The sequence below is a fragment of the Macrosteles quadrilineatus genome, unplaced genomic scaffold (genome assembly GCF_028750875.1).
Source record: "Macrosteles quadrilineatus isolate MER2022 unplaced genomic scaffold, UCM_ALF_1.0 Scaffold_2__2_contigs__length_208266976, whole genome shotgun sequence".
In the NCBI taxonomy this organism is placed as follows: Eukaryota; Metazoa; Arthropoda; class Insecta; order Hemiptera; family Cicadellidae; genus Macrosteles; species Macrosteles quadrilineatus.
In genome coordinates, this window is record NW_026542595.1 from 203880360 (window position 1) to 203908241 (window position 27882).

The following is a 27882-nucleotide window of genomic DNA, read 5'->3' on the forward strand; positions in this document are numbered from 1 at the left end:
ATAGCAGTCCCTCTGTAAAACTCACTGAATGATCAAGTACCGCAAATGCATTCATTAACTTCGACTTGACAGTTACACAAATCAATTTACTGCTCAGAATGGCAGCATCGTAATGAATTACAACCACGAGACAAGTAACAGCTGATGTTCGCCAGGTGGCAGTGGCAGTGGGCAGATCAGCTGATACAGATGTCACATAATTTGTCGTACAAATGTAGACGATATCTAACTGGCCTTGACTGTGGTCGAGGTGGCCGTAGACCCGGCGTTTGTACATTACATCGATGGTACATTCTGAACTTTATCGTCGTCTTTATTAGACTTAGGCTTATTTCTTTCACTTACGAAACAGTTAGGGTTTACGTGTCTTATAGAACATGTTATGTAAAAATCATACGTCCATTTTTTTACTCCCAACATACTTACTACTCAAACGCCTTGCAGGTTACTGACTAAGATCAGCTGTTTCCATTAGCCAGAACCATTGTAAAGAACTCAACAATCAGAAACAGTTGGGCCCAGTTAATACTTGAATACTTTTTCATTGAAATTGCCACCATACAAAGTAGGTATTTTAAGCCGAGTATGAATGGAGATGAGTATAGGATGAGTGGCGTTATCTTGTAGTCTTGTTAGTGACTAAGGCCGACATATTCCTTTGACACAGCTGTTAATTAATAGCCTATACAGCTAATGGCAACTAAGGCACCTACAGTTTATAGTGGAATCCGAACCAAATTTCTGCCTCGGTATTAACGAATTTGTCTAATTATCAGGATAGTACTGCGGATATAGTTTTGAACAATCAAAAATATATCGGTATTGACTTTTCTATGGATTGAATCGGGCCCTCATGTCACCACGTCATCTATGGAACACCCAGCTACGCTGTGGAATACAAATTGTGAACAACTATGCTCAAAATATACAAAATTAATTATCAAACTTATAATAATTACATAAAGACTAAGGTGGTAACTTGTTACACAACAGCGGAAGGTCCGTCGGTTTGCCGCCGTTTTCACGCCGATTTCCCGCGATTTCCCGGTCCCAAGGCAGACGACACAAGGTCGTCGACGCTAGGTACTTAACTTCTCGTCGTGACCGGTCAGCTCATTAAATGATCGCTTTGCTACGATCGCTTCGCTCGTTTATTGTTATTACTAGGAGATTTCGGCGTCTGGAGACTTCAGAGGCGTTGGATATCGGTAGGTAACATTCACTGTAGCCCGAAACTGTATTGAATAATGTAGATTTATTATTCCTGGTGTAACGAGAAAGTCAAAATAGTAGAAGATTTGCAAACACGATTCGTAATGAAAATTTATATTAGTCAAATCAGGAGGGGGTGTACTTTTAGAGATAATTTTGAAATTAATTTAAGCCCGTAGAAGGCTTTTATTTTTTATGTATTTTTTTTCATACGTCTCCTAAGGTATTTTGGGCATTTAGTGCCATCACCATTGGACTTCTCATTCTACTGTACTTTTGCTGAGGTGCCCATTACCATTGACTTTGGATACTTTAAGAAGACTCTTGCTATTGTAAAATCTTAAGTCTATTTTTAGAGGGTTTCATATCTGGTAAATTTATTTCTCCTATTTTAATTATGTTACATTGTGTGGACACGATGGTTTTGTAGCATATTTAAAGGCACTGTTACAGTATTCTAATTTTTTTGGCCATGCTCAGTTGTAAAGCAGGGAGAGACAATTTTTAATAGTAATAAGAAATGAAACTTAAACCACGGAAATTACGCACGTTGAACAATACTTCACACAGACTTTGGTAGAGTTGCTAACAATTTAGGCTTTTGATGCTTAACATTTCAAAATAATATACAGGGTATCAACGATTTTTACTTGTAAAATGAGATGGAAGAAGGCTAAGCTAGTCAGGTTTGCCTCTTTTTAAAACTAAAAATCGTGATATCGTACTAATATTTTATGTGAGAAAATTTGGATGTATGGATGGATGGATGTTTGTGACAAGTAAACGCGAAAAATACTAAGCCGATAGGGTTGAAATTTGGTATGATGATAGCTCACATTCCTGATTAACATAATTAAAAATCGTGATATTTCTTATAATTTTCATTCGATCTTTTTGAACTTTGTGTGGATTGGTGGAAATATTAAATGCTAAATAAAAGTGGCCTTGACATTTTTCCATCAAATCAGTCATTTATAAATTTAAACTTTAAAACAATTAATGGCTGCCAATTTGAAATTTTGAATTGGATCAAGATATATTTCGTCCTCAAATGGGTCTCTTCTACCTTATGAAGTTTCATAAAGATACGATTAAACAATTTAAAGACAAAAATGTTTAAGTGAACGATAAAAAAATGCGGATATCAGGTTAACGAAGCGATTTTGGAAAAATTATGATTTTGGTTTTCTCTTTATTTCGACCCATAGAACTATTTCCTGTAATTTGGCTGTATATATACGGAACACCCTGTAGATTCAACTTAAACATTACTTCATTGTAATTAACTATCATAGAATAGACTATTTGTTGCGATGGAATTGCCGACCTGAATACAATAAAAGTAATCAATGCAGTAGAGCGTCACGAATCGCAAAACTCTCTGGTAGAAGATGAGTCTTATTCATCTTTGATTCAGTTGTCACTACTACAGCTGTTATTTACATCAGCCATTGACTTTGAATGTTGCGAGTCTTTTCATCTTGTTTTAAAATCCAAAGAATGTTTTAATGAGTTTCATGTAGGGGGGGGGGGGCATTTGAGTGCCTTGGTGTTGGCTAAATTATTCTCATTTTAGGATAGCTTTAACGATTTTTGCGTAGCTCTTTAGTCATTAGAGAAAAAACAATAGTTTGAGAACAAATTGTTTTGTTAACCCTTTGAGGTCGAATTTCTTCCCCAGTAGAAAATTCGAACAAGGAGCGAATATAACTCAAGTATAAAATATAAAAGATTATTGGAACTTAATTAATGTTTTTTGATATTTCAAATGTTTTGGAAATCAATGAGTAAATTGAAGAAACTAGCGGAGAAATACGAAGCAATAGAGAAGAAAAAAAAGTATCTGAAGAAAAAAAAAGAAGGAAAACTAAACTTAATTATTTCAGAAATACTATTTTTGTTAGGAGGCTTGAGATTTGTAAATGTTTTAGGACCAATTTTTTTATGAGTCATAATAAACCAGAACTACTGATTTCATGTAATGCTACACAATTTGCTTTACTCATTTGGTCACGTATACGAATCTTACGTACTGTCGAATTTTCCTGTTTTACTCTTGAAAACCATTAGTTACTTAACGGTTCTTTATAGAGGTGAAGTTGAATTCCTTATATTTCAAGGGATACTAAGAGTCATCATAGCTCACTCACACGAACACAAATACACATTTTTATTATAGTACTATATTCAGCTTTATGCACTGAAGGATCAAGCCCCGTAGTCACCCAACAGGAAAAACAGGTCACTCAGTACAACAGGTAAAAATCAAAAATTAATCTCTAAATATGTTCGTTTGCAGTGATTCCCGAGTTTCGCAGTACCTAGTCCTCGGCGCCGCTGTCGCTGCCCCAAGTTGTTTATTTTGAGTTGAGATCGCGGTCAGTCCGTACCCGGCGACCCAGCCATGTGGACCCTCTTACAGGTTAGTCAGTCCTTCTCGAAATTTGACAAAATCTCATTTTTTCGTAGATAATATTTTTGTAAACTTTCTCTATAGATTTGTACTGGATAGACCTTAGACATTAACCACAGGTAGGGACGAGTTTTCCTTTCGACACCTAGTAGCATCGGTCCTCCCGATAAGTTGGTTACCTTATGAAATGAAAAATTTTCTCGCTCAAATCACAACCTCTCTATTCATAAACGTTACATTGTAAAGACTACGAGTTAATGGTCTGTATTCATCTTGATCTTAAATGCTAAAAATATAAAATTTGAGAAAGTTACATCGCGAACAAATCTTTAAAAATTGTATTAAATAAATATGTTTTAATTGATAATTGTTTGGTAAACTAGATGAAAACGTTGTGGCAATAAAACTGAGTTTTTAAGTCACTGTAAAAATCAACATTTCCTATTTTTTTTTAATTGTATCTAAGCAAATAGTTTTAAGATGAATGCGTACAAATAATAGACAATCATAAAATATAATTTTAAGAAATTGTTTGACTAACTGCCGGTTTTTTCGTAAATATGAAGGCATTATTACGTAGAAGTTTGTGGAGTTGATTCAGTGTTTCTAAGACAATGGTTTTACTATAGAACTTGTGTGCCTAAATTGTTCATTGTGCTTATAACAGCTAACTAACATCGCATAGGCATATATTTACTAGAAATTGGTGGAACCAATTTAAAAAATCTAAAGTGCAACTTTTTATGTTTTTAAAACTATATACAAATCAAAGTGAGTAAAAATTTGGTCTTTAAGGAAGATTCAGTACTTGTTTCAATTGTTTATTATTGAACAATACGCCTATACTTTTCTGATTTCAGTACAGTACCAATGATTACTGAAATGTTGATAGGGTTCAGAAATAGTTTGTATGGCGTATTAATAATCGATATCAAACTAAATAAGATATACAGTTATTACATGTTTTAGTAATATGACAAGTTCTTATAACTAATTTAATTGTATACAACTATTCCCATTTCCTCAAATTGATTTATTCATTGTTCATTATTTTTTTATGAATTTGTTATCTTGTTTCCTGTTTTTCTTTGTTAAATTACGTAAGCCCCATTCCACTATTTAACATTTTAAATACGTATTTAGTATCAATTGTAACACTATTTTGCGGTTAAAGCATTTCCTGAATTACTTTTACCTACACAAGGGCATTCTTTATTAGGTTAGTTATGGGTCCTTATTTCCCCAATGATTGGCTTAACCTTCAATATAAAAAATCGGATTCAGCTATTGTTACCGGTACTGAAGATATAAGAAAATTGAATTAAGAATAGATACGAGAATATAAATTAAGAGGTATCCCAGATTCTTTGGGAACCCTGTTCCTAATACACACCATTTTGCAAAAAGTTTGAATTTTATAGTTTATAGTCTGGTTTTTAAAATAATAAACTAGGTACTGAAGGACTGAATACTGTACAAAAAATACGTCACTTTCAGTGTAGCATTCTCAACTTATAGCTCTATAGCCTACCATTTTAACCAACTACAGTCTGTATTGGACTGTAGCAAAGTCCAAAGTTTTTATATAGAACTTTACAGGAGTCCTTGATTGAAGGGTTACGCACCAAAGTTAACGCTACCAGTTTCCTCTGTTGTCAGTTCTAACTTGGCATAACAGATTGTTATGATTGAATCTGAATTAATCCTCTATGAGAACCTGTGTTTATATGTAATTGGTTTGATATCGGCGCTGCGTGCACAGCTGTTGGGAACCAGTTTGATAAAGGAATGATAATAGGTTCGTTTCCCGTCCCTCCCCCGCGGATATTGCCAAAACTATTTGCGGGGAAGCTCCTTTCGCTCGACCCTGTTATCAATCAATCTACCGAACATGTCTTTAGAACATTTGGTTAATTGGGAACCACTTTGATGTTTTGCTACTTTTTTGTTGTGGTTTTGTTGGAATTTTATTTGGTCCAATGTGGATTTAGCCAGTTTGTATTACCCATGCTAGAGCCATCTAGAGCTGAATCCAGAGCTCTAGTTTATGAAAAAGTAAAAACAAATGTTTAAGGACCTAATATTCGCTAATATTCCCTATATGGGAAATTCGCTAAAAGCTATATTTTTTTGTAAATAAAATATTTTAAAAGTATCTTTTACTAAATTATGTTGTTTTAATATATTAAAAATATTTTGTAAATATATTCAACCGAAAAATAAAAAAAAATATTTATAAATTATATTTTTTTAAGACCATTAAAAAATCATTTTAAGATATTTTCAAACTATTATGTTAACATATTATTCAAAAATTAAAAAAAAATATTTTAAAAATAATATTAAAATATATAAAATATTTTTAGGATGGATGGATATATATTTTTAAAATATTTATAAAACATCCTTGTGCTGTCTGGGTACTTACAACAGTAATTATTAGCCATTATAATTTTATAAATAAACTAGCTGACCCGGCGAACTTCGTATCGCCTAAGTTATAGGTTTCCCCTAAGACAGACCGATCGAAAGAAAGTACCGTTACGTTTAATTTTCAAGATGATCTCGTTCGCATCGCTCAATCACGTCCTGGTTGAAGTTCGTTCGCTACGCTCACTCACCTTTGGGTTGGAGCTCGTTCGCTACGCTCACTCACCTTTAGGTTGGAGCTCGTTCGCTGCGCTCACTTGCCTTCAGGTTAGCTCGTTCGCTACGCTAACTCGCCTCCAGGTTGAAGTTCGTTCGTTACGCTCACTCACCTTTGGGTTGGAGCTCGTTCGCTACGCTCACTCACCTTTAGGTTGGAGCTCGTTCGCTGCGCTCACTTGCCTTCAGGTTAGCTCGTTCGCTACGCTAACTCGCCTCCAGGTTGAAGTTCGTTCGCTACGCTCACTCACCTTTTGGTTGCAAATTAGCTGTTGTCATAAATGTAAAAGAAATAATAGTGCTGCACCCTGTTGGTAATCCTTGTAACTTTAATGCTATTGAACATCATAGAACAGAACCAACTTGTTTAATTGAAACAGCTGTTAAGATTCATTAATTCCATTTCTCATAAGGTTAACATGGAAAACTCCAGAGCCACTGGGGCGGAGCCCTTTTAAGAATTTCGAAACGGGAAATAGTTTACGTCCGATTCGCATACCTACAGAATTTACACACCAAATTTCATAACTTCACCGATCGTTATGAAATTTATAACGATCGGTGAAGTCGTTCCGGAGAAGTTTGCAGACAAACACTGTGACACGAGAATTTTATATATTAGATTACTATTGTTAAAAACTCTAGCGACTAGCGACTTTTCCATGGAAAAGTCAAAGTTCAAAGTAGGCCTACACTAATTAGTTTTACATTTAGTTAAATCCATAAGATTGGCTATTTCAGCCATTTGCTACAGAGTTTGAGCTTTTTGTCAACATTAAAAAATAGCTATAAAATTGGATTGGGTAGTTTTTTTTTCCTTTTTAAGGATCGAAATGAAACATTTATTTCCTTAAGAATGTAATGAAATAGCGTTTGGTGCCTCTCTCTAGAGAGGGTCGTTTTGGAACTTTTATAATATTTTTAGCAAAAACATATAAAACGTTTCTTGTTCACTGCTTCTTGGTGCTAAATATAGATCAAATTAATTATTTTACCTGTGGGTGCAGGAGATGAGAGAAGTGGTATGGGATGGAGAGGGTGAATCCTTGTAGATTTTAATTTCACAAATTTTAGAAATCAAGCACTATGAAAACAAAACCCACTAAAAGCACCCAAAAAAAGCACTATGCAATCAAGCACCCATTTACTCTGTGCTCCAATGAAACGTTTACAAGTATCTTGCAGTATTGTTTTACTCATTGGGCTTTAAATAAATGATCCTGACTAATGAAACAGCTGATCTTAGTCAGTAACAAAGCTACACAGGTCATCACACACCATTCTACACTCATCCTTCACTCATATTTGGACACCTAGGTGGCGTTCCCATCTCATTGATTGATTGTTTGATTGATTGACTCACTAACTTGCCATGACTCTTGCACACACAGGTGCTGATTGGTGTGTTCCTATCAGTCCAAGGTGCCTCCATCATTCAACCAGACTGGGGTTACTACTTTGACCAGGATGACCAGGTATGACCTCAGAGTTAATGCACCTTCAAGTTTTAAAACCATTATGTCCAATAATAATAGAAAAATCCATTTGAAATGTTCTCCATTTGTACAGGAATGATTAACTAGCAATAGCATTTCACAGTTCTGGGGTTGTAGTATTTTAGGTTCCTAAACAATACTAACAAGCAAATTAGGACTCTCTTATGCTGATAAATTTTAGTTTAAAAATAAAAAAAATTCAAAATTAACATATTTTCATAATTTTTGACTTACATCAGGATTTGTTATGTGAGATAAGCAAAGATTATGCCTTTGGCAGGGCCCTGGGACCTACTCATGGGGTTATGACATAGAAGACGCGTCGACTCGCAACGTCCAGTTCCGTAGAGAGAGACGGTTGCCCAATGGAACTGTGACAGGAAGCTACGGACTGGTGGAACCAGACGGAAACATCAAGATAGTCCACTACACAGCTGACACGCAGGGATACAGGTAAGATACATACAACTGCAGAAGGAGTGAGTAGGATAAAATACTTTTAGTTTGAAATTTGCTAAGGTTTAATATTTGGCCCTTTAAAAAAAACATTGTGTTAGTGTGTTCACTAGTGGCATTTTTTTGGCATGGAGGAATCATCTAGGGAAAGCAATCCAAATTCCTTAAATGTTTATGGATACGCTAGGAATCAAAGTCATCTCTCTTGCACTGAAGTTTGAGATGCTAAAGTACTAAGCTAGCTACACTCCTCCAAAGACCTTAAACCCCAAAGACAAGATCAGTCATCATTAGAAACAAAACAAAAGACTTACATCTGAAATTTACCTTCGATGTAACAGAGTTCAACATCAGTTGAAAACTTTATCTTATGTGTCAAGTTTAAAACTGATACTCTCAAGCATTGGGTTTACCAGTATTGGTGGTGTGGTCTAAATTGATCAAAGGCTGAGCAATCTAGGGTGTTTTCTCCCTAGTAGAGGGGAAAGCATTGCAGATTGAGCGTTTGAATATTGCAAGACAGGTCTGGTTTGTAGCTCATGATGAGTTTTAGTACTCATCAATCAAGTTGTGTACTCACCAGTCCGTAGCAGTATGTAGCTTAGTAGGAGAGTCCCATCTAAATAAACAGTTGGAAGGCTTGGGTGGAATTTCAGGAGACAAGTGATTATATTACTTTGTGAGTTGTGCTTCAAATTAAGAATTTGGTTACTTTTTTTACAGTGTTCGTCCAAACTTATTTTGTACATTCCAAACCACTGTATGATTTATTGTTCCCACTCTCTAAATCAGCTGATGTCACTGACGTTTCTATGCATCTATTGAAAAAAGCAAACATCTAAATTACTAAGAAGTAAATTTGTGTGTTATGATGGTTTTATTATGGTGGTAAAAAAATCTTGTGTGTATTACAAGCACAGTTAGACATTTCCGCACTTGATATGTACGGTATAACATCTACACTTACCGAGTGGTCATGTCGCATACTCTGCACTCTTAAAGCACAAAAATAGCTTTTGTATTAATAACATGAGGAAGAAACTTGATGAAAATATAGACAAAATTAAATTACGTAATAAATTATTGGGTTCAAGGTTTGTCAAATCAATTAAAGTAATGCAAAGGGTGAGACAAAAATAACAAAAGTATGAGTAAAAAAGATGATATAAAATACAATATTATAAAGCTCAAAATTTGTTTAAATTTTACATTGAATGTTTACAGATATTATTACTAATAATTACAATAAAATAGAGAGTGAAATGTTCAATTTAGTTCATTCCAAAATAGCAGAGTAAATTAAATTCAATAACGTAGCAACCCCTTACAATAAAACATACACTTAATATGTAATTAGAATCGTGAAAGTTTCACTTTTTTCAAGAGCATCCACTCTAGTATTAAGTAATTCTGGCAGAGTAATAAAGAATAATGGGACTTGATCGAGGAAAGTAAAACTCGGGATGATCTCAATCAATGGTTTGTGGCAAACCTGGTTGGCCTGAGGCAGGGTCGGTTAATTGTTGTAACTCTCTTAATTGGTAGTTGGAGACCTGACTGGTCAGGATAATGTCTTTTAATGAGCTGGTGGGTCTGGTAGAATGTGTTCTTGTCATCAGACCCACAAATAACACAGAATAATGGTCTCACTACTGATGAAGACAGAGAAAAATACCGGTTGGTCTTCACTGAAACAAATTGTTTTACAATCTGTTATCTAATGCGTAGCTTGTGCAAAGCAGAATTTCTACTATTTGAACAATGTCAAGTGATTTCTTATTTAAAGTGTTTGATTGTGACAGTATAATCTTATACAAATCTAACAGTAGACAAGATTAATCTTTTCATCAGACTTGAGAATTTAAAAAAATAAGAACTTAGACACTTATATAAAAACTGTTATATGTATCATTATCGATTAAGATATTATTAATTAACCTCAGCGCACTTTGTCAGTGAATCGATTCAACAGTGTTCATTTGAACTCAAAACTAGCTACAACTCATAACATGGGGTGGGGTGTATAAAAAGTCCTTTCTTTCGTCAATTTTATACTTTTTAGAGGCTAGCAGATTCCTTATTTTATTTTAAATTTGTTAAGAAAAATGTTTAAACTCCAACAATTCAGAAAGTTTCTATCTCATTCATATTTGGAAAATAAAAACTTGAAGACTATCACGATTGGTCAATAAGTAACAAATATTTCACAAGGTATTTATTCACGTTTATTTTAGTAATGACAATGGTGAATTGGTATTCAACGTGATGTGTTAATTAAGTCTAGCAAAAACAGACAACCCCATGTTTTAGGTTTTAAGCAGTTTATTAAGCTAGTAAATGTTTCCTCAGAAGCTTAGGTTATGTTTATGTTATGCAGCCGAGGATGTTTTGCCATAGCTCACCTGTCGAGTTGTTGTTTCAAAGGCATATTATGTGGAGGGGATGGAATTGATTCCCCTTAAAGAACCTAATTTTTTTGAACGGGGTTAAGTTCTGATCATAGTCAAGAGTAAAAAAGATTACCTAATATGCTATTCATTCCAGGGTTGTAATAGAAAACAGCCTTCGAGGTGATGAAAGCCACCCCCTACCTACCCCTCCAGGACCTAAGTGGGGGCTCAACCCCTCCCCTCCCATCTGGGACCTCCTATGGAATCCACCACCAAGAGACCATCGGCAACACTCCCCAACCTTGACCCATGCATTGCAGTCCCTGGAGACCCTAGGCTCTCCACTCCAAGAGGAGAGGACACCTCCGGTCTACCGGGACAGATCCCCCGACCCCATGGACACCCAGGAGGCAGATCAGTCCCCCAGCTATCCTGTGTACCTCCCTCCACCCAGGCAACAAGTGTAGGTTTAGTCTTTGTAAATTACTAATAAAATATTATTTATGCTGAGACTTATTCTTTTTTGTATCCTTTACTCCTGGGCACAAATCCAGAGCAGTGCCACAAAGAATGCAAATTGGTTTTATTTGCCATTATTGCTCTCTGCAAGGATGCACACTCATGTTTTTTTTTAAGTCTTTTTTGCACAGGGATAAAAATCCTGGCCCCAATTAAAAGTTCAATCCTGACCATCTCTAGTTTTAGGTAAAATACGATAATCATGGAAGGCCACATTCAAGTATGATTAATTTTTAATTAAAACATTTAATTTAAATGCTCAAGAACTGTTCAAGATTCAACTGAACTCAAAGGTGTATTATAATTTCACTATAGGAAAGATGAAAACATTCTTTTGGCTATTGACACTGCGTTCTCAGCACCATTTACATGAGGAAAGTATACACAGTGGTTGTTTGGTTAATCCTTGAACTCATGTGATGTGAATTATGTTCTGCCATTAGTCTGAATCCTATATGAAATTCTGTATTGGAAAAACATTCTTTAACTTACCTAAGTATTTTATTTTATTTGTACAATGAGCTATCTAGAATATCTTATTAAACATACCAACGATAATAATTATAAATTTAACCGTTTCAGTCTCAGGACTCTGATAAACCTCTTCCATCCTTCTCTCTTTAAGTATAGCTATTCTGTACACACTTGCTATAGATAGATTTGCCTTTCAGATTTAAGCCCTCTTTTGGTGGGATTTTAGTGTGTTGACCAAGACTGCTGAATAAACTCAAAGTTAAAAAAACTAGATTGAATGAGTCAAGTCTAATTAACAATAAAAATATTTGACCAGAGTTTAAAGCGGCAATAATAAGTGTTTAAATATTTAATTAGCTGCAACTAACAACAAAATAGGGATTAGGCACTAATAACACTCAAAAGTGAGGAAAGTGACAAAAAACAATAAAACAATGTATGATTTTATTTATAAATTATCTATACTTTATATAATCTATGTAGTTTACAAGATGCATACAATTAAAACATGATACATAATAGCTTTGTACAAGTCAATATACAGCACCCTCTTGCAGAAGAATAATCCTAACTTGATTTTCAATCCAAGACACACTTTGAGCGAAGAGCTGCTTAAAAATACTGAGCAGACCTACACTCGTTATATACAGGTATAATGTACAGTAACAACGGGAATATGTATAAATAAAACAATTTACAACTCGCGTTATCAAAACCTAACATACATATGTGTATGTACAGTAAAAAATATTGGCAACAAATAAAACGTAAGACTACTAAAGGAACTTGACACAGATCACCAGGATGTGTCCTTGTTATTATTTGATCAGGTTTTTGACTCGTTGTAGAAACTCGTAATACGAAGTGCCAGACTCGTTCTTATCTTCAATCAATTTCTCCAAGAACCTCATACGGTGATGGCTGTCGTCCCTATGGGTGAAAAACAATGTTAGTAAACACATTTTTAAAATAAAAAAGGAAAGAATGGATTTAAATTTCCCCCATGAATATAAATATTGGACTTAAATATACATAGTGTTGAATAAGTATATAGTAGTTTACGCAACGATTGCGTAAAGACACGAGTAGAAAATTTAAGGTACGAGCCTTGGCGAGTGCCTTAAAGACTTATATGAGTGTCGTTAACACTATTTACGCGAGTTGCGTACACTATTTTACCTACGATAGTGTTTTAATTACTAAAAATTACTACTCAATAACAAAATAACAAAATTTAAGATAAACAATCCCCTTCTTGATATTGCAATGAGATTTCCAAGTTATCCTCAATGTTAGCAGCATTTTTAAGATTATCAAGTTTTATTGGTTAAGACAAGACTGAGATTTTTTAATTATTAGCCACAAAGAATGTACACGTAAATTCTTTCAAGTAAACTATCTGAATACCAAGGTTTGAAACGTTCCCTTACAAAAAACCTAAATAATGCCAATGGACAGAAAAACACAAATAAAATAGCCAGCACAGTTCATAATCGGCCATTACCTGCAAACCTGCAATCAGCAAATGTTATATTAATGTAAACAATTACATAACACCAACCTTATGACTTGAAGTGGTATAAGATATGGTTTATCATTCTGTAGGTATGACACAAAACCTCTCACTGCTTCCGACGTAGGGTTGTCTAGCTCAGGGAGATAATCCTGAAACAAAACATACCCTTCAGAATGTTCAAAGTTTACAAACTCAATCATTTGGTTCAGTGTGAATGAATACTTATCAAAGAGAAAACTCGTTACGATGTTCATGTTAAATAGTATATCCTTTAGGAATGTTTGAGAAATTTGTGGGATTAAAAAAATCTCGTTTGAGCAAAAATCGACTTTGCTCCAAGAATTTTTTGAGACGAGATATTAGAAAAAAATAATAAAAAAAATATTTAAAAAATGTATAACAAAAATAAATAACCAAATAAATAAACAAAAATAAAAATTACGATTGTCACATTATTATTACACTAAAACCTAGTTTATCCGGTAATAATTTATCGGCAAACCTAAATAAAAACTATAATTAAAGCAAAATATACATAATGTTGAGAATTGATTAAATAATATTGCCTTAGCAAAGGAAACACAACAACAACGCACTCCTTTATTGCAGAAATTGCAGAGACTTTCTGAAGGCGTTTTTTAACTGTGTACATTTAAAAAATCGGTAAAATCGGTTTATCCAAATATTCGGTTTATCCATGACCCTGACCCATATGTACCAGATAAACAAGGTTTTAATATAGGCCTATATATTATGATATCATTATCATATATAGATAGAGATTAGAAGTAACACCTAGAAACTTTATTTCAAACTTGTCTTGGCATACAACCAATGATTTACTTTTAACACGTTCACTGCGGGCCACTCACCGGTGAGTGACCTAGTTTCTTTCTACCAATTCCATTCAATTTCTGTGCAGCAGCACACCGGGAAGAACAGGTATTTCTAAGTCTGCGTTTAGCTAGGAATTGGTGCTTATTGTAGTGTCCGTTGGTAGTAAATTTCCCCGTAAAATCTCCTTCTGGCAAGCTTAGAAATTAACTTGTTGTCCTGTCTTTCTCCCTCCAATTGGCAATACAATGGGACCGGCTAGTTCCAGACAGTGCTGCTATCTGTGATTGTTTCAGCAAACTACGTTGACTCTTGTCGTAACAAAAAACATCACCAACTTAATTTGCTATTCGTCAGACCAAAATATTTGAAAGCCAAACAGTTTTGCTCGACGCTGCGCCGCACCGAGGCTACGCCTGCCATTGATGAAGTGAAAGTGTTAATGTACAAAATATACTCATTAAAATTGTGAGAGAACCATTTTGAGTCTTATTAACAAAAGGATAACTATGCAACAATGCATTCCAGCCGATTGGCAATTAAGTAAAGAAAACAGGGATACCAACATAGCTTGTTTTGTCGTTAAAAAGTGACTTATGGAAGTTGTAATTTGGGCGTTTAAAAAACACCCTGTATTATTAGTCAGAAATTTGACGTGAATGAGCCTACCAGTTCCTGAATGGCAGAGAAGTGAGGAACGTTGAACACCGCCTGACACAACGCAGGGTCCAGGTTGTGTCCAATGTAGAGCATCAGCGTGGTTCCATCATCCATCAGGAACATGCCTTGGGAGTCTATCCTCTCTGCAGACAGCTGTAATCGAGGTGGCGCGTGAACCCTCCTCTCGAACACCTCCATCTCCGGCTGTGACACATTGTGAAAATGATAACCAACTAGTATGACAATCGAGGAGAAGGATTGTGACTTTTTAAATAAAGAGATAGCAGTAGTTGTCTTAGAAAAAGTCCAGATAGTCCATAGTAGTATTTTGTGTTCTGCTGGAGTTTGTCAAGTGTGGATGAAGATAAAGATTCTTCTCCTTGTCTACACTTAACAAATTTTCCCAGGAGACAAATGTGTGTTTTCTGTGTGTATAATGGCTTACAAGGACTTTTACCTAGGTAAGCTAACTGCTATCCCTTCATTAAAAAAAAATCACAATCATGTTTTCTTGATATTGTTTCTTGAATTGAGTATTAGTAAAACTTGCCATGCATTGTAAAGCATTGACCAGTTATATGTAATAAGTGAATAACCATGGTTTTGGTAAACTTTGGGAGACAAATTGTCATTTTTCTGCTTCCTTCTACAGAATCGCCCTTTGAAGGGCAAATGTAAAATTAATTGGTTAGTGAACTTGTAGTGTAGGCCTACTAACAATAAAACTTATTTTCTTGGTTGAATTTCTTGGTAATATTCTATTATGGATCTTGAAATTTTGAAATTTTATAAAATGTTTAAGACGATAATTTTTGTTATTGACAACCCTGATACCAGACCATGGTGTACAGAAATATGTGCACATTAGTCACGGAGATGTTGTGGCATACCTGAAGCTCAATGTTGTGTAACGGGTACAGGTCTGGGTAGATGGACTGTATCAGATAACACAGAGGTAAACTCTTCATCTGACACATGGCAAACACTCTGTCATCCAGCCTCGTGCTCTGACCTATCCGGAATGCAACCTGAAACACATTCACCATGTTTAAATAAGTGACAGTTATAGCTGTGATTCTTACTATTAGTAGGCAGTAAATCGAAAACATAGGTTTAAATCTTTCCAGGATTTTCAACACTCCATACTGGTTTGTCTCAAGTTAAGCAGCATCTTACTGAAGCATAAATATTTTCAAAATAGATTAGTAAGGCCTGAGGGTAAAACGGTACATAGGGACTTGGTGCTCTACTCTACACATAAATAACCTGCAGAGGTCAACACGTACGTGGATAGGAGTGAATAAAAAGATAAACCCAACTTCAAACAGCAAGACACATCGAAATAGTAAAACATAAAGTGAAATAATCATAATTAGGATCATATGGGTCTGTTTTAAAAGTCAGTAGTCAGTTTCAGTTAAACGGTTGCTGCAAATTTCGCCATGGCGCGAGCAACAATGATAATGTTTCTGTAATCCTGAAAGCCAGTGTTGACGTCAAACAGACTGCGAGATATTTAGGAATTTTCCGTGATCACGGAAGAGACTGGTAATGTAACAAAAAACTGTAGGAGGAATTTTTTCAGAGATAGCAGAAGACAATGATGACACAGACATACAATATTGCGGTATATATTTATTATTTGGATCATTATCAGGGAAGACGTTGATCATGTCTACAAGACCGCGGTATATGTTGCTGCAATCACGGGCGGGGAGTATGTCCTTGCCATTGCAAGAGATGCTCTCCATTTCGCCACGTTCCAGGGATACAATGATATCACAGAGGAAGATTTTGTCACAATCCCTGGAGACAACGATGCTGTCTTTGCCATGGGGGGGGGGATGAATAAGATTTTGCCATGGCTGTGTGAGACAATGATGGTGTGTACAGTAGACTCCCTCTTAGAGGGAGTTCGGATAAGAGGGAATCCACTTTACGTGAGAATGGACAGTTAGAAGATTTTCCACAATAGTTGGAGTCGATGATGCATTTTCAATAGCGGAAGATGTTCAAGATGCTGGTGCAAACACAGTACATATTCATGATTACCTTATAATAAATGCTTAAAGACTGTGGTTACTCACATGTTTGAGCAGCGCCAGAATGTAGAGAGGCAGCAGTCTGAGAGACGAGGGAGCCAACACACAGCCTGCAGAACTGCCAGACTGTGTCAGCTTGTAGGCGGAGAGAACATCAGCCACTACGTTGACAAACGCTTCCCTGGCATCTGACAGTGAGCTCTGTATGGCTCTGTCTACGGCTGTAACACAAGGTAAGTAAGCAACATGAGACAATATTATATTGAATATATTTTCCTCTAAAGCTAAAGGTTTTAAAATTTAAGTAGGTAGGTAAAATAAATTTTTTCTTCCATACCTCTATACTGACTGTCACTATGGTACAATCGACTAATCTGTATTGTACAACTTCTGCCATTTTCCATTGTTCAGTCACATTCAACTTACAACATAGGGGCATTTTAACATTGACAATTGAATCAATATCTTCACACACCTGTCTGCGGTTAAGACTTTTTTTTATTTGTGTCGGGTGGGGTCTAATGTAGCCTACAGGTTCTAGGCCAAAATTGGGTTGATTTGGAAGGTATTGATTTTAAAAATATAAGTAGTACATTAAAAATAATGGTGTACATAATCTCACACAATGGCAATGAAATCATGAACATATTTTGCAGTCACAGTAAAACCATGTATGTACATCTTCCAAGATTACAGTTAAATTGTGAAGGTCTTTCACCGGGCACGAAAAGATAAAAAAAATCTTTCTGTGGTAGGGCAAAATCAAGAACATCTAAATTAATCTAGAGGTTAAAATACCTTTAATCCGTCAAAGTGATCAGACATCACCGATGAGCGGCGACCGGTTTCAGCCCAGCTGTGGGGCCATCTTCAGGCGATGAAGGAACATAAATATCACTCCGAAGAGGTCGTCATACAGTCCATAAATACGTCACGAGAAACAACACATAGATACATTATTTACAAACACACGTGTGGCCACAAATTAACTGCGCGGCGGACGGTACGCGTACATTAAGTTGCTAGTCCAGACTGTCGTCACTGCCGTCTTGTCCATCTGCCATCCCCCTCCCCCTCCTCCAGTTCTTATCAGGTCCTTTGCGTGTTGTTACTATTCTTTCAATGCCGACTGCTGTCTCATATAAAAAATTACTTTCAAAAGAGGCTTTTTCGTTTAAAATGTGTTGGGGATTTTCCTTGTCAGCTTTGTAGATTTCGTACTCTTCTATTACATTTAAATGTCTGCCTTTGGTTTTGTGGATTTGTAGAATTTTTAAATTATTGTCTATTGAAGTGTATGAATGATTGTTTGTAATTAGATGCTCAGCAAATGCGGAGTTTTGTTTCTGTGTGGACTTCTTTGGCAGGTGTTCTTTGAAACGTGCTTTGAAAGATCGCGCAGTTTGACCTATATAAAAACTGGGGCAAGTGTCACAATTAATTTTGTAAACACCTGTTAGTTCATTTTTATCAGATGAGGATTTTCTTTTTTCTTTTAGGAGGGATGACAATTTGTTTGAGGTTCTAAAAGATAATTTGACATTGTTTTTCGACAGCTCATTTTTTAGAGTGTTGTTTAGACTAATGCCATATTCTGTTGAAGTAAAAACTATTTTTTCAGAATTCATGGTTGAAGTTTTATTTTTGTTTTTATGTTTATGTATTAGTTTATCGACCATATCACTTCTATAGCCGTTAGAGACTGCGATGAACTTGATGGTATTTATTTCTTCATTGTAGTCGTTATCGTTCATAGGGATAGATAGCAATCGGCTGACGAAACTGTGGTATGCTGCCATTTTATGACTTTGAGGATGATGTGAGTTGATGTGAATTGTCTGGGATGATGTGGTCGGTTTCCTGTATATTTTAAATTGAAATTTATTTGTTGATCTGGATATTGTGAGGTCCAAAAAGTTTAATGACTTGTTGTTTTCTTCTTCCAACGTGAATTTTAGTTTGTTATGTAAGCTGTTAAGGAATGAGCCAAGCATTTTTAGTTGTCTTTTTGTCCCATTAAACAGGACAATCGTGTCATCAACATAGCGGTAATAAAACACAATTTTGTTCTTGAGTCTGTTATTATCTGACCATAGATATTTATTCTCAACATGGTTTAGGAAAATCTCAGCAAGGATACTAGATAAGGGCGAACCCATGGCTAGTCCGTCATTTTGTGAAAATATGTCGTCTTCAAATTTAAAATAGTTCTGTTTGAGTACAGTTCTGGTGAGGTTAATTAGTTCGTCAATCATAGCAATGTTGAGAGAAGAGTTATTACATAGGTTTTCTTTCAATATTTTCAAAGTTTCATCAATCGGGATGATTGTGTGTAAATTGACCACATCAAAGGAAGCCAGCAAGTAGTTATCTTTCAACTGTATATTGGCAATTTTATTAACTAAGTCGGAGCTATTTTTTAGACTATTGTTATTGTGGAATTTATATTCTCTTCTTATAATCGTATCAAGTTTTTTGGCAATTTTGTAACCTGGGGATGGGATAAAGTTAACGAGCGGACGTATGGGCATATCATTTTTGTGAATTTTCGGTAATCCTCTTAAGATTGGGGGTTGAGGGTTTGTTACTTTAAGACATTTCATTTCTGTAGCTGATAATAGATTTTTACTGGAGCTTATTTGCTTGTTTATGTCCTTTGAGAATTTTATAGTAGGGTCGCTATTAAGTTTATTAATGCCATTTGCTTCAAAAAAGTCGTAAACTTTCTTTACATAATCGGACTTTGTGAGAATGACTATTGCACTGCCCTTATCAGCTTTACAGATAATGGCTTCGTTTTCTGTGAGCTTATCTCTAATACGTGCAGCTACACGTCTGAGTGAACTGTGTGTGGTAGTGAGCTTACGTTTGATGTTATCGTTGTTGGTTACATGTTTTGCTTTATTGGATACAACAACTCTGACTGACATTCTGGCATTATCGTCTTTCATGGTTCTGATGGCTGCTTCTGAATTTAAAAGCTCAGAAACTAAGGAATTCTTGGTGCCACGTGCGAAATTGAAATTGAGACCTTTATTTAATAAACTGATTTCCTCATCGTCAAATTCAATTTGAGTTTTATTGACTACTGAAGGGTGAAATTTATGGTTGCATTTTATAATATCCTTCTTTATCTGGACATTCACAAGATTGTTTAGTTTCTTTGTTTGTGTCCTCTTTTTCATTTGGATTTTCTTGTTGACTTGAAACTCAATCTGATCGATAATATTGGTTTGCTGACTAGGGTGTAATTTATTGAGTAATTCTAAGTGTGTTTTCAAAAGAAGTTTATTCAACATGTTCTTTTTTGCATACAAAGTTCTTATTTCAAATTTTATCCAATATTTTTCGGCCATTTCTTTAGCTCGTCTTGCAGCAAATGCTCTTTTTTTCGGGGGATGGCAGATGGACAAGACGGCAGTGACGACAGTCTGGACTAGCAACTTAATGTACGCGTACCGTCCGCCGCGCAGTTAATTTGTGGCCACACGTGTGTTTGTAAATAATGTATCTATGTGTTGTTTCTCGTGACGTATTTATGGACTGTATGACAACCTCTTCGGAGTGATATTTATGTTCCTTCATCGCCTGAAGATGGCCCCACAGCTGGGCTGAAACCGGTCGCCGCTCATCGGTGATGTCTGATCACTTTGACGGATTAAAGGTATTTTAACCTCTAGATTAATTTAAATTTGTGATCAGGAGGCAAAAAACAACAGAAATCAAGAACATCTTCCGCAATAACGGTAAAATCTTGAAAAAAATCTCATGGTCGTGGTAAAATGTTCAATCTTTGATCATCTGCATCTTTGCAGATGTTTTCTCTAACTGTGAAAAAATTCTAGGCTCAAATCAAAATAACCTGGCCCAATCATAGCCAACAAATGTTTTCCTGTCTGAATCGGTCCCTTGGACTGACTGTTCCTGCCTCAACTTGAAAATTCAGGGACTGTTGACATTTACTTCACACCAACAACCACATTAATCAACTTAACAGAATACTGACCCATTTTAGCCAGAAGCCCAGCTATACACTGTTGGTCCGCTCCATGCATGATGTCTGCCAGGTTTGACGCAACAGGAAGGCACAAAGTGTGGACTCGTATCCTCCTCTCACCTTCAATAATACACAATTGATAAGGCCCAAGGATGTATTTAACTTTACATACATAGGCAGTCCATGTTATATGCAGTATACATTAACATGCCAGGATAAGAACAAAAGTGAGGACTGTTGGAAAAAGGACTACTGTTGAACTTAACAAACCCCTCAATCTCAATCTTCCAACCGGAATTAAGCTTTAATTTTTAACCATGTACAAAACAACTATATTACATAATGATTAAAAATGAATAAAATGATCAGATTTGATTCTTTGATGGAGTATAATTTTTTTTTTCAAACAAAATACAAAATCAAAACAGTTAGTTCAAATTTTAAAAAGTCGATAACATATTTTACAGCAAGAACAACTTGATTGAAGATTCAACTTACCTTTGCTAGAGGTGTAGAGTAAAGCGGCCTGGAAGCACACGTTTTGAACCTCCGTGAGGTTCTCATCAATGGACACCTGCATGCCAAACCCAGCGTCTGGACTAGCGTTGGGTAAAGACAACAAGTCTGTCGACCGTACGAAGAAGTTACCATGGAATGTATGGATTGAAAGGCCTCTGTAAGAATAAGGGATGAATGTAAATAAATTGTAATAAGTGAAATGTTTGACAAGTTGAAACCTCTGTATGGAAAACGAGTTAAGAAAAAACACTTAAAACGCAATGGGAAACTGATAAATAATGTTCAACTAGTTAACCTCTGTGTAATTTTAACTTAGAATCTTACGATGTACTAATCTTACTAATCATAGTCACAAATCTAATCAGAATTTCAAATCTCAAATCTAATTCCCAAAGAAATAGGTTTCTAATCCACAATTTGTAATTAAAGACCAATTTTGAACAAATAATAGATTGAATCCACAGTAAAAACGGTTTTAACTATTTTTTAAATTACTTTTAATTCATTCTAAAACTTATAATTATTGACAAACAAACATATCATGTGTTCTGCTATTAGACTAAATTTCCAAAGATCTCATCAAAGGTTCCCACAAATGTCAAAGTTCAAATGTATTTGACATTCTGGGATTGTGGGAGAGCAACTATGGCAAACTAGTGTAAAGCAATTCCCTAGCGATTACAGCAACCTGATAATTTCTTTCAGTGCTGAAACTGAGGCTTACTTACTTACTGGTACCTATCCTTAGTCACATCCCAAACGATTTAATACCTTGAATTAACACATGGATTGATGTAGCGCAGGCCAATGGTAGTTTAAACTAAATTCTAAATATGATTCCTGAATCAAACCAATCAAAACTCAGATTTGAATCTTTGTGTTGGATCCAGTAGATACGGATTTGATACATCAATAATTACATGTCACTTTCACAGCTACAGTTATATATTTACCTGGTACACCTAAGCCTCATGACAGACTCGAACCCTATCTTCCTAGTGAGGTATCTCTGGAACATCCTCTCCAATGTGATTATCAGTAAAGGATTGTTTGAGCGGAACAGAGGAATATGGAACATGCAGCCTCCTGAGAATCTGGACACTCCAGCTGGAACATACACAGACTGTAAAGCACTAGCATATAAACTGGAGGATAAAATATCTCTAGAATGTTAGTAAGCTCTTGAAAGTGAAACACAAGAAAATTGGCGAGTACAAATTCACCCACATTACTTATTCCAAAACATAACACATACACTCAAATATCTGAAACTTGATGGTTCATCACATTCAGTAATAGGACATTGCACTACATCGGTAACTTACCAATGTCTTTTACTTGTGTTGTAACAAGAGTCTCGCATATTTTCAAGTGCGGCTTATAGTCTGGTTGGTACTTTGGACTTTATAGTCAAAACTTTGGTACTTGGTACATAGGATGCATTGCACGATGTCCAAGTGCCACAACTTCCAATAATATTGTTGTGCAACACTGCATTACATTGATTAGTGTGTAAAATGAGTACATTACTGGGCTTTAATTGATTTGTCAGCTTAACTTAAGTAGTAGTATGTCTTTATAGAATTTTAACAACAGGTAGACCTAAATTAAAATAGAACATTGGTTACTTTAAATTGATTAGTCCGTTGTTACATGGCTGCAAAGGTGAGTGACTAAACTTAATTGAACCGAATTTGTATCCAACACTTTTTGTAACGCCTTCCCTAGTTTGTTTGTAATTATAATAGTACAGCAGCATAAATTTGACTTTTCTTAGCTAATAGTCTAGTCGTAGCATTACTTTCAGTGATCAAACCCTCTCCCGGTGCTGTAGATGTCGCATTATCAAGTCAACAACATTCGGCTACTTACACAATGTAGCCAGGTCCAGATATTGGCTGTTGACCAGGAACAGATCCACAGCTATCTGTTGACCTGAGCAGTCCAGAGCCAGTTTCTTGTAGAAGTCAGTGGCAGGATTGAGGTGGGGAGGGTTGTCACCCGCTCTCTGGGCCGGGTCTTCCCTCGCTGTCAGTGCGCCGGGTCCAATGTTGGGGAGGCACGATTGGAATACCGTCACCCGTCCACCCGTCGGCGACTGTAATACGACGTTTGGTTTATATATTAATTTCTCAAACTTAAATGGGGAACAAGGCCCTTAAGATTTTGGGGCATGTTTTTGCTCATGGTGTTGGATACTTGGGATTTCAATTTGTAAGAAAACCAATGATACCCAAGTAATGAAGCTATTTAAAGACATTAGGAAAATATCCACATCTTTCCCTTCTGTGTCCTCATTCTATTGCAAAGCAAATACAGCAAAATCTCTTTCAACCGCACCTCGATAAATGAAACATGGGTTAAACTATATTCAATAAGTGTAGTGTACACTATGGCATAAGTAGCAGTTACGGCTTGGTTAATAGAATGTGATGGAGTAGACGACAACATATATCTCAAACAGATTAAGTCTTAAGTAATAAAAATAAAATTCAGAAAATATTTGTTGATTATCTATATATAAAGCCAAAAGTACCCATGAACTTTTGAGAAAACTACAAGTCACACCCCCATAAACCATACGGTACTTAAAATGTTCGTCATGACGGAAAACCTTGTGCAAAACCATCCATTATGTCATAAATTGCCCTTTAAGGTCGTAATTCCTTTCTAAAGGAAACTTTTCATATACCTAATGTTAAAAATACCTCAGCTGTACTTATTTATTTGTTATTCTTTCGATTTATTACCATATTAAAATCAGGTGTGATTATTTGTTTCTTTTACTGTATTTTGTTTATTTTAGCTTAACCTAACCAATCAATAGTTTTTTTAATACTTATGATGTCAAACGGGGTGAAGCCCGTGGGTAACAGCTAGTTTAAATAAATAGATTTTGGATATATGGTTAAAGATTAAATAATCAAAACACAAAAACTACTGTTGTAGATCACTTTCAACCAAAATGATCTGTAAATTATAACCATTCATTAGTGAAACAAATAGGTTATCAGGAACATCTTTACCTCTTATATCCAGGTTAATAAGGGTTTTACTAAATACGTATAACAACAACATAGGGAATCTCCTACCACAGTAGACCTACTGAAAACTGGATGAAAAAACAAATCAAGAGAGTTTACATACTTAATTAGCTACAATAACTGCATGTGGTAAAGTCAGCACAGCTATCTAATTGCTAATCTAATTGTTGTTGCTAATCTTGATGTTGTTGTTTAGTTGTGTATCTAATTTTTTATCTAATTGATGTAATTTTTAATACTTTCCAACCCAAAGTAGAACCAATACATAACTGTTTTCTTTGGGAGAGAAAATTCCAGTAAATGTTCGTAATGAGACTAAATAACAATTTCTGACCAGTATCACATAGAATACAGACCAACAGCTTGTAGGCAGCCTGTAAGGCAGCTCCTAGAGCAGAGTGTGTGTCGTAGGACTCGGCGTACTTCTGCGGCAACTCTAACAGCAGGTCTTTAATAAGATCCTGGCACTCGTGTAGGTTCACTAGCAGGTTCTCTGGCAGTGGCAGAAACATGTCTACAACAGACAACACGGAACCATCAAGGGAGAAGGAATGGTTACTCAAGCTGGAAGAAATCCGGGCAGTTGGTCCCCTGCAATTGGTTTTCTCCGGAAGAAAGTGGTAACTGCTCTTCTTTTAGAGGAAACCCCCTCTAAAAGAAGCAGAGAGCTTTTGGTTAGCAGAGCCAAATTTAAATTGTAATTAATGTGCATTCTTTTTGTGCTGTCAACTGCCAAAACGCTAATCTTAGTTGAGTTACTTGTCTCCACCATGTTTTATCATTAACTTTCGGACACCAAGAAATTTTGTCTATATGAACTCTGAAATGTAGCCAATTCTTTTTTAACGTATAAATTTAATTAGCCATTCATAGAGCGTCCTGTTGTATAGAATGGAGTCATTCCACGTCAAATCACCCAAAAAATTTAGGTTATGAAACCCACCATCTCAGAATTTGATAAAACTTTGTGAAAATGTTTATTCCTATGCCCTAAGTAAAAATACAAAAAATTTTGAAGATACTGCTGATACTTTTTTTTATATTAATTTTTTTCCGATACACCGTTTTTACCATTTCAGGCCTCGGAATCGACAACCAAATGTAGCCTGGGCGACCAAAAAATTTAATTATTCACAAACCATTTAAGATAACACTTTCAAATTTTTAAGGCATGTTTCCTATGTCTTGAACATTAATAAAACAATATATAGGCCACTCTAGAGTATAATAAAAAATTTATAAAATTATTATAAATTTTAATTTAATTTTGCAAATTTGACCGTCATGGATTGTGAAAAACGGCTATAACTTTTTTCTCCAACCACCTAGAACAATTATTTTTTTGCACAATTTTCCTTAAGCTATTACCTGTTTGAAAATATAAAGATATTAGTGGTTTTTTATGTACAGATATTGGAAAAAAAATAGTTTTAATAAAATATTAATTAATGCTAAAAATTTAGTAACATATATTTTGTATCTTATAAAAAAAATACTTACAAGAATTTGCAGTTATGAATGCTTAATTCACATAAGTCCTGTAGTTCTATGACAATAATAAATTAAATTTTTGAAGATTACTTGATATTCCCTTAAACAAATTTAAGTTAAAGCTAAAAGCTTTTGAGCGGTATACCTTGAAATGATTGTAACAAAATAGTTTAATGTTTTTTTTATTATTGGCTAATTTACAGCTTGAGTAAATTTTATGGCATGAGAGATTAGTCACATGACATAGTTATTTTTATTTGAAGTCCTTCCTGACTAGTAGCCATTTGTTCAGGTTTGATTCAGCCAGCTCTAAGTCCTTGGTTGTAAAGCTCGCTGAAGGCTTACTTTTCTGTTTGTACTTTTTATGGTACCTCCAAGACCATCTCAGGTTGACTTACCACAGCTTGTGGCATAAAAGGAGTGCTTAGCATTAATCCCAAAATCGTTTTCATGCTCATATATATTTTTTAAGTTTTTCCTGTTTTTATATTGCCCGTCACATCCATCCGTAGAATAGTGCACCTTTTTGACTGATGGAAAACTGTCTTTCAGCCATTTCATTAGTTTTATTTGGACAGCACTAACAAAAGAGACATCACGATCCAAGTCATCACTACCTTGATTTTACACAGCGATTTTAAACCTTTAGTTACAAACTTCGAACTTTAAAATTTGGTTATAACTTCGAAATTCTGCCAAATCAAAATATCTATGTATGTGTGTAATCTCTCATGCTATAAAATTTACTCAATTTGTAGTCCTTCCTGACTAGCATGCCATTTGTTCAGGCTTGATTCAGCCAGCTCTAAATCCTTGGTTGTAAAGTAATAAGTACTACCTGTAGAACTTGTTTGTGGAGCACCAACTGAACATACAATGTTACTAAAAGGGATCAAAACGGAATCTTTCTCTTTGTGGTCAGTAAAATGATTTATTAGCACCATATGGATGCATGAACACTAGTTCAGCGTCTTCATATTCATCTGAAGTATTCCTCACAAGAGCAAAGTACTAATGGCAAAATCCCAAGCTAAAAAATCTTAAAGAAAACCTTTCTCCTAATGATGCAGTAATACTGTTGGACTTGAGTGAGAACTATTGTTTTGTGATTCAAAATAAAATTAAGATTCAGAGCTATCACTGGTCAAGAGGCGGTTGTACACTTCATCCCGTATGTGTTTATTTCGCGAGTGAGGGGGAACTAAAGGTTTCAAACCACTGTTTTATTAGTGATTACTTGGATCGTGATGTCTCTTTTGTTAATGTCATCCAAATAAAACGAATGAAATGGCTGAAAGACAGTTTTCCATCCGTCACAAAGGTGCACTATTTTACAGATGGATGTGACGGGCAATATAAAAACAGGAAAAACTTAAAAAATATATATGAGCATGAAAACGATTTTGGGATTAATGCTTAGCACTCCTTTTATGCCACAAGCTGTGGTAAGTCAACCTGAGATGGTCTTAGAGGTACCATAAAAAGCACACACAGAAAAGTAAGCCTTCAACGAGCTTTACAACCAAGGACTTAGAGCTGGCTGAATCAAACCTGAACAAATAGCTACTAGTCAGGAAGGACTTCAAATCAAAATTACTATGTCATGTGACTAATCTCTCATGCCATAAAATTTACTCAAGCTGTAAATTAGCCAATAATAATAAAAAACATTAAACTATTTTGTTACAACCATTTCAAGGTATACGGCTCAAAAGCTTTTAGCTTTAAATTTGTTTAAGGAAATATCAAGTACCTAATCTTCAAAAATTTTATTTATTATTGTAATAGAACTACAGGACTTATGTGAATTAAGCTTTCATAACTGCAAATTCTTTTAAGTATCTTTTTTTAAAGATAAAAAATATATGTTACTAAATTTTTAGCGTCAATTAATATTTTAATAAAACTATTTTTTTCCAATATCTGTACATAGAAAACCACTAATATCTTTATATTTTCAAACAGGTAATAGCTTAAGGAAAATTCTGCAAAAAAAATAATTGTTCTAGCTGGTTGGAGAAAAAAGTTATAGCCGTTTTTCACAATCCATGACGGTCAAATTTGCAAAATTAAATTAAAATTTATAATAATTTTATAATTTTTTTATTATACTCTAGAGTGACCTATATACCGTTTTATTTATGTTCAAGACATAGGAAACATGCCTTAAAAA

At 35.2% G+C, this 27882-nt stretch overlaps 2 protein-coding genes across 5 annotated transcripts in view; one reads left to right on the plus strand and one right to left on the minus strand.

The window, feature by feature from the left end:
• The first annotated feature begins 3596 nt into the window (after positions 1–3596).
• On the plus strand, positions 3597–11123 carry LOC128988100 (uncharacterized). The gene is made up of 4 exons (XM_054409306.1): positions 3597–3634; positions 7663–7746; positions 8048–8220; positions 10768–11123. Exons 1-4 carry the CDS (start codon positions 3617–3619, stop codon positions 11078–11080), a joined length of 588 nt encoding a protein of 195 aa, XP_054265281.1. The 5' UTR covers positions 3597–3616; the 3' UTR covers positions 11081–11123.
• A 912-nt stretch (positions 11124–12035) lies between these two features.
• The window catches only part of LOC128985620 (protein transport protein Sec24A-like), a 31156-nt gene continuing 15309 nt past the window's right edge, over positions 12036–27882 (minus strand). For all 4 annotated transcript variants that reach the window (XM_054405318.1, XM_054405319.1, XM_054405317.1 and 1 more), the window contains 10 exons: positions 24575–24732; positions 23047–23272; positions 22128–22281; positions 21154–21329; positions 20665–20775; positions 16704–16879; positions 15507–15644; positions 14626–14820; positions 13168–13271; positions 12036–12536 (listed from right to left, as the gene is read on the minus strand). In XM_054405318.1, the coding sequence (XP_054261293.1) occupies positions 12425–12536; positions 13168–13271; positions 14626–14820; positions 15507–15644; positions 16704–16879; positions 20665–20775; positions 21154–21329; positions 22128–22281; positions 23047–23272; positions 24575–24732 (1550 nt within the window). In that variant the 3' untranslated portion in view covers positions 12036–12424. The remainder of the gene's footprint in view (positions 12537–13167; positions 13272–14625; positions 14821–15506; positions 15645–16703; positions 16880–20664; positions 20776–21153; positions 21330–22127; positions 22282–23046; positions 23273–24574; positions 24733–27882) is intronic.

Coding starts and splice junctions, on each gene's coding strand:
- LOC128988100 (XM_054409306.1), top strand. Junction 7,747..8,047: donor ACTTTGACCAGGATGACCAG/GTATGACCTCAG, acceptor TGCCTTTGGCAG/GGCCCTGGGACCTACTCATG. Junction 8,221..10,767: donor GCTGACACGCAGGGATACAG/GTAAGATACATA, acceptor TATTCATTCCAG/GGTTGTAATAGAAAACAGCC.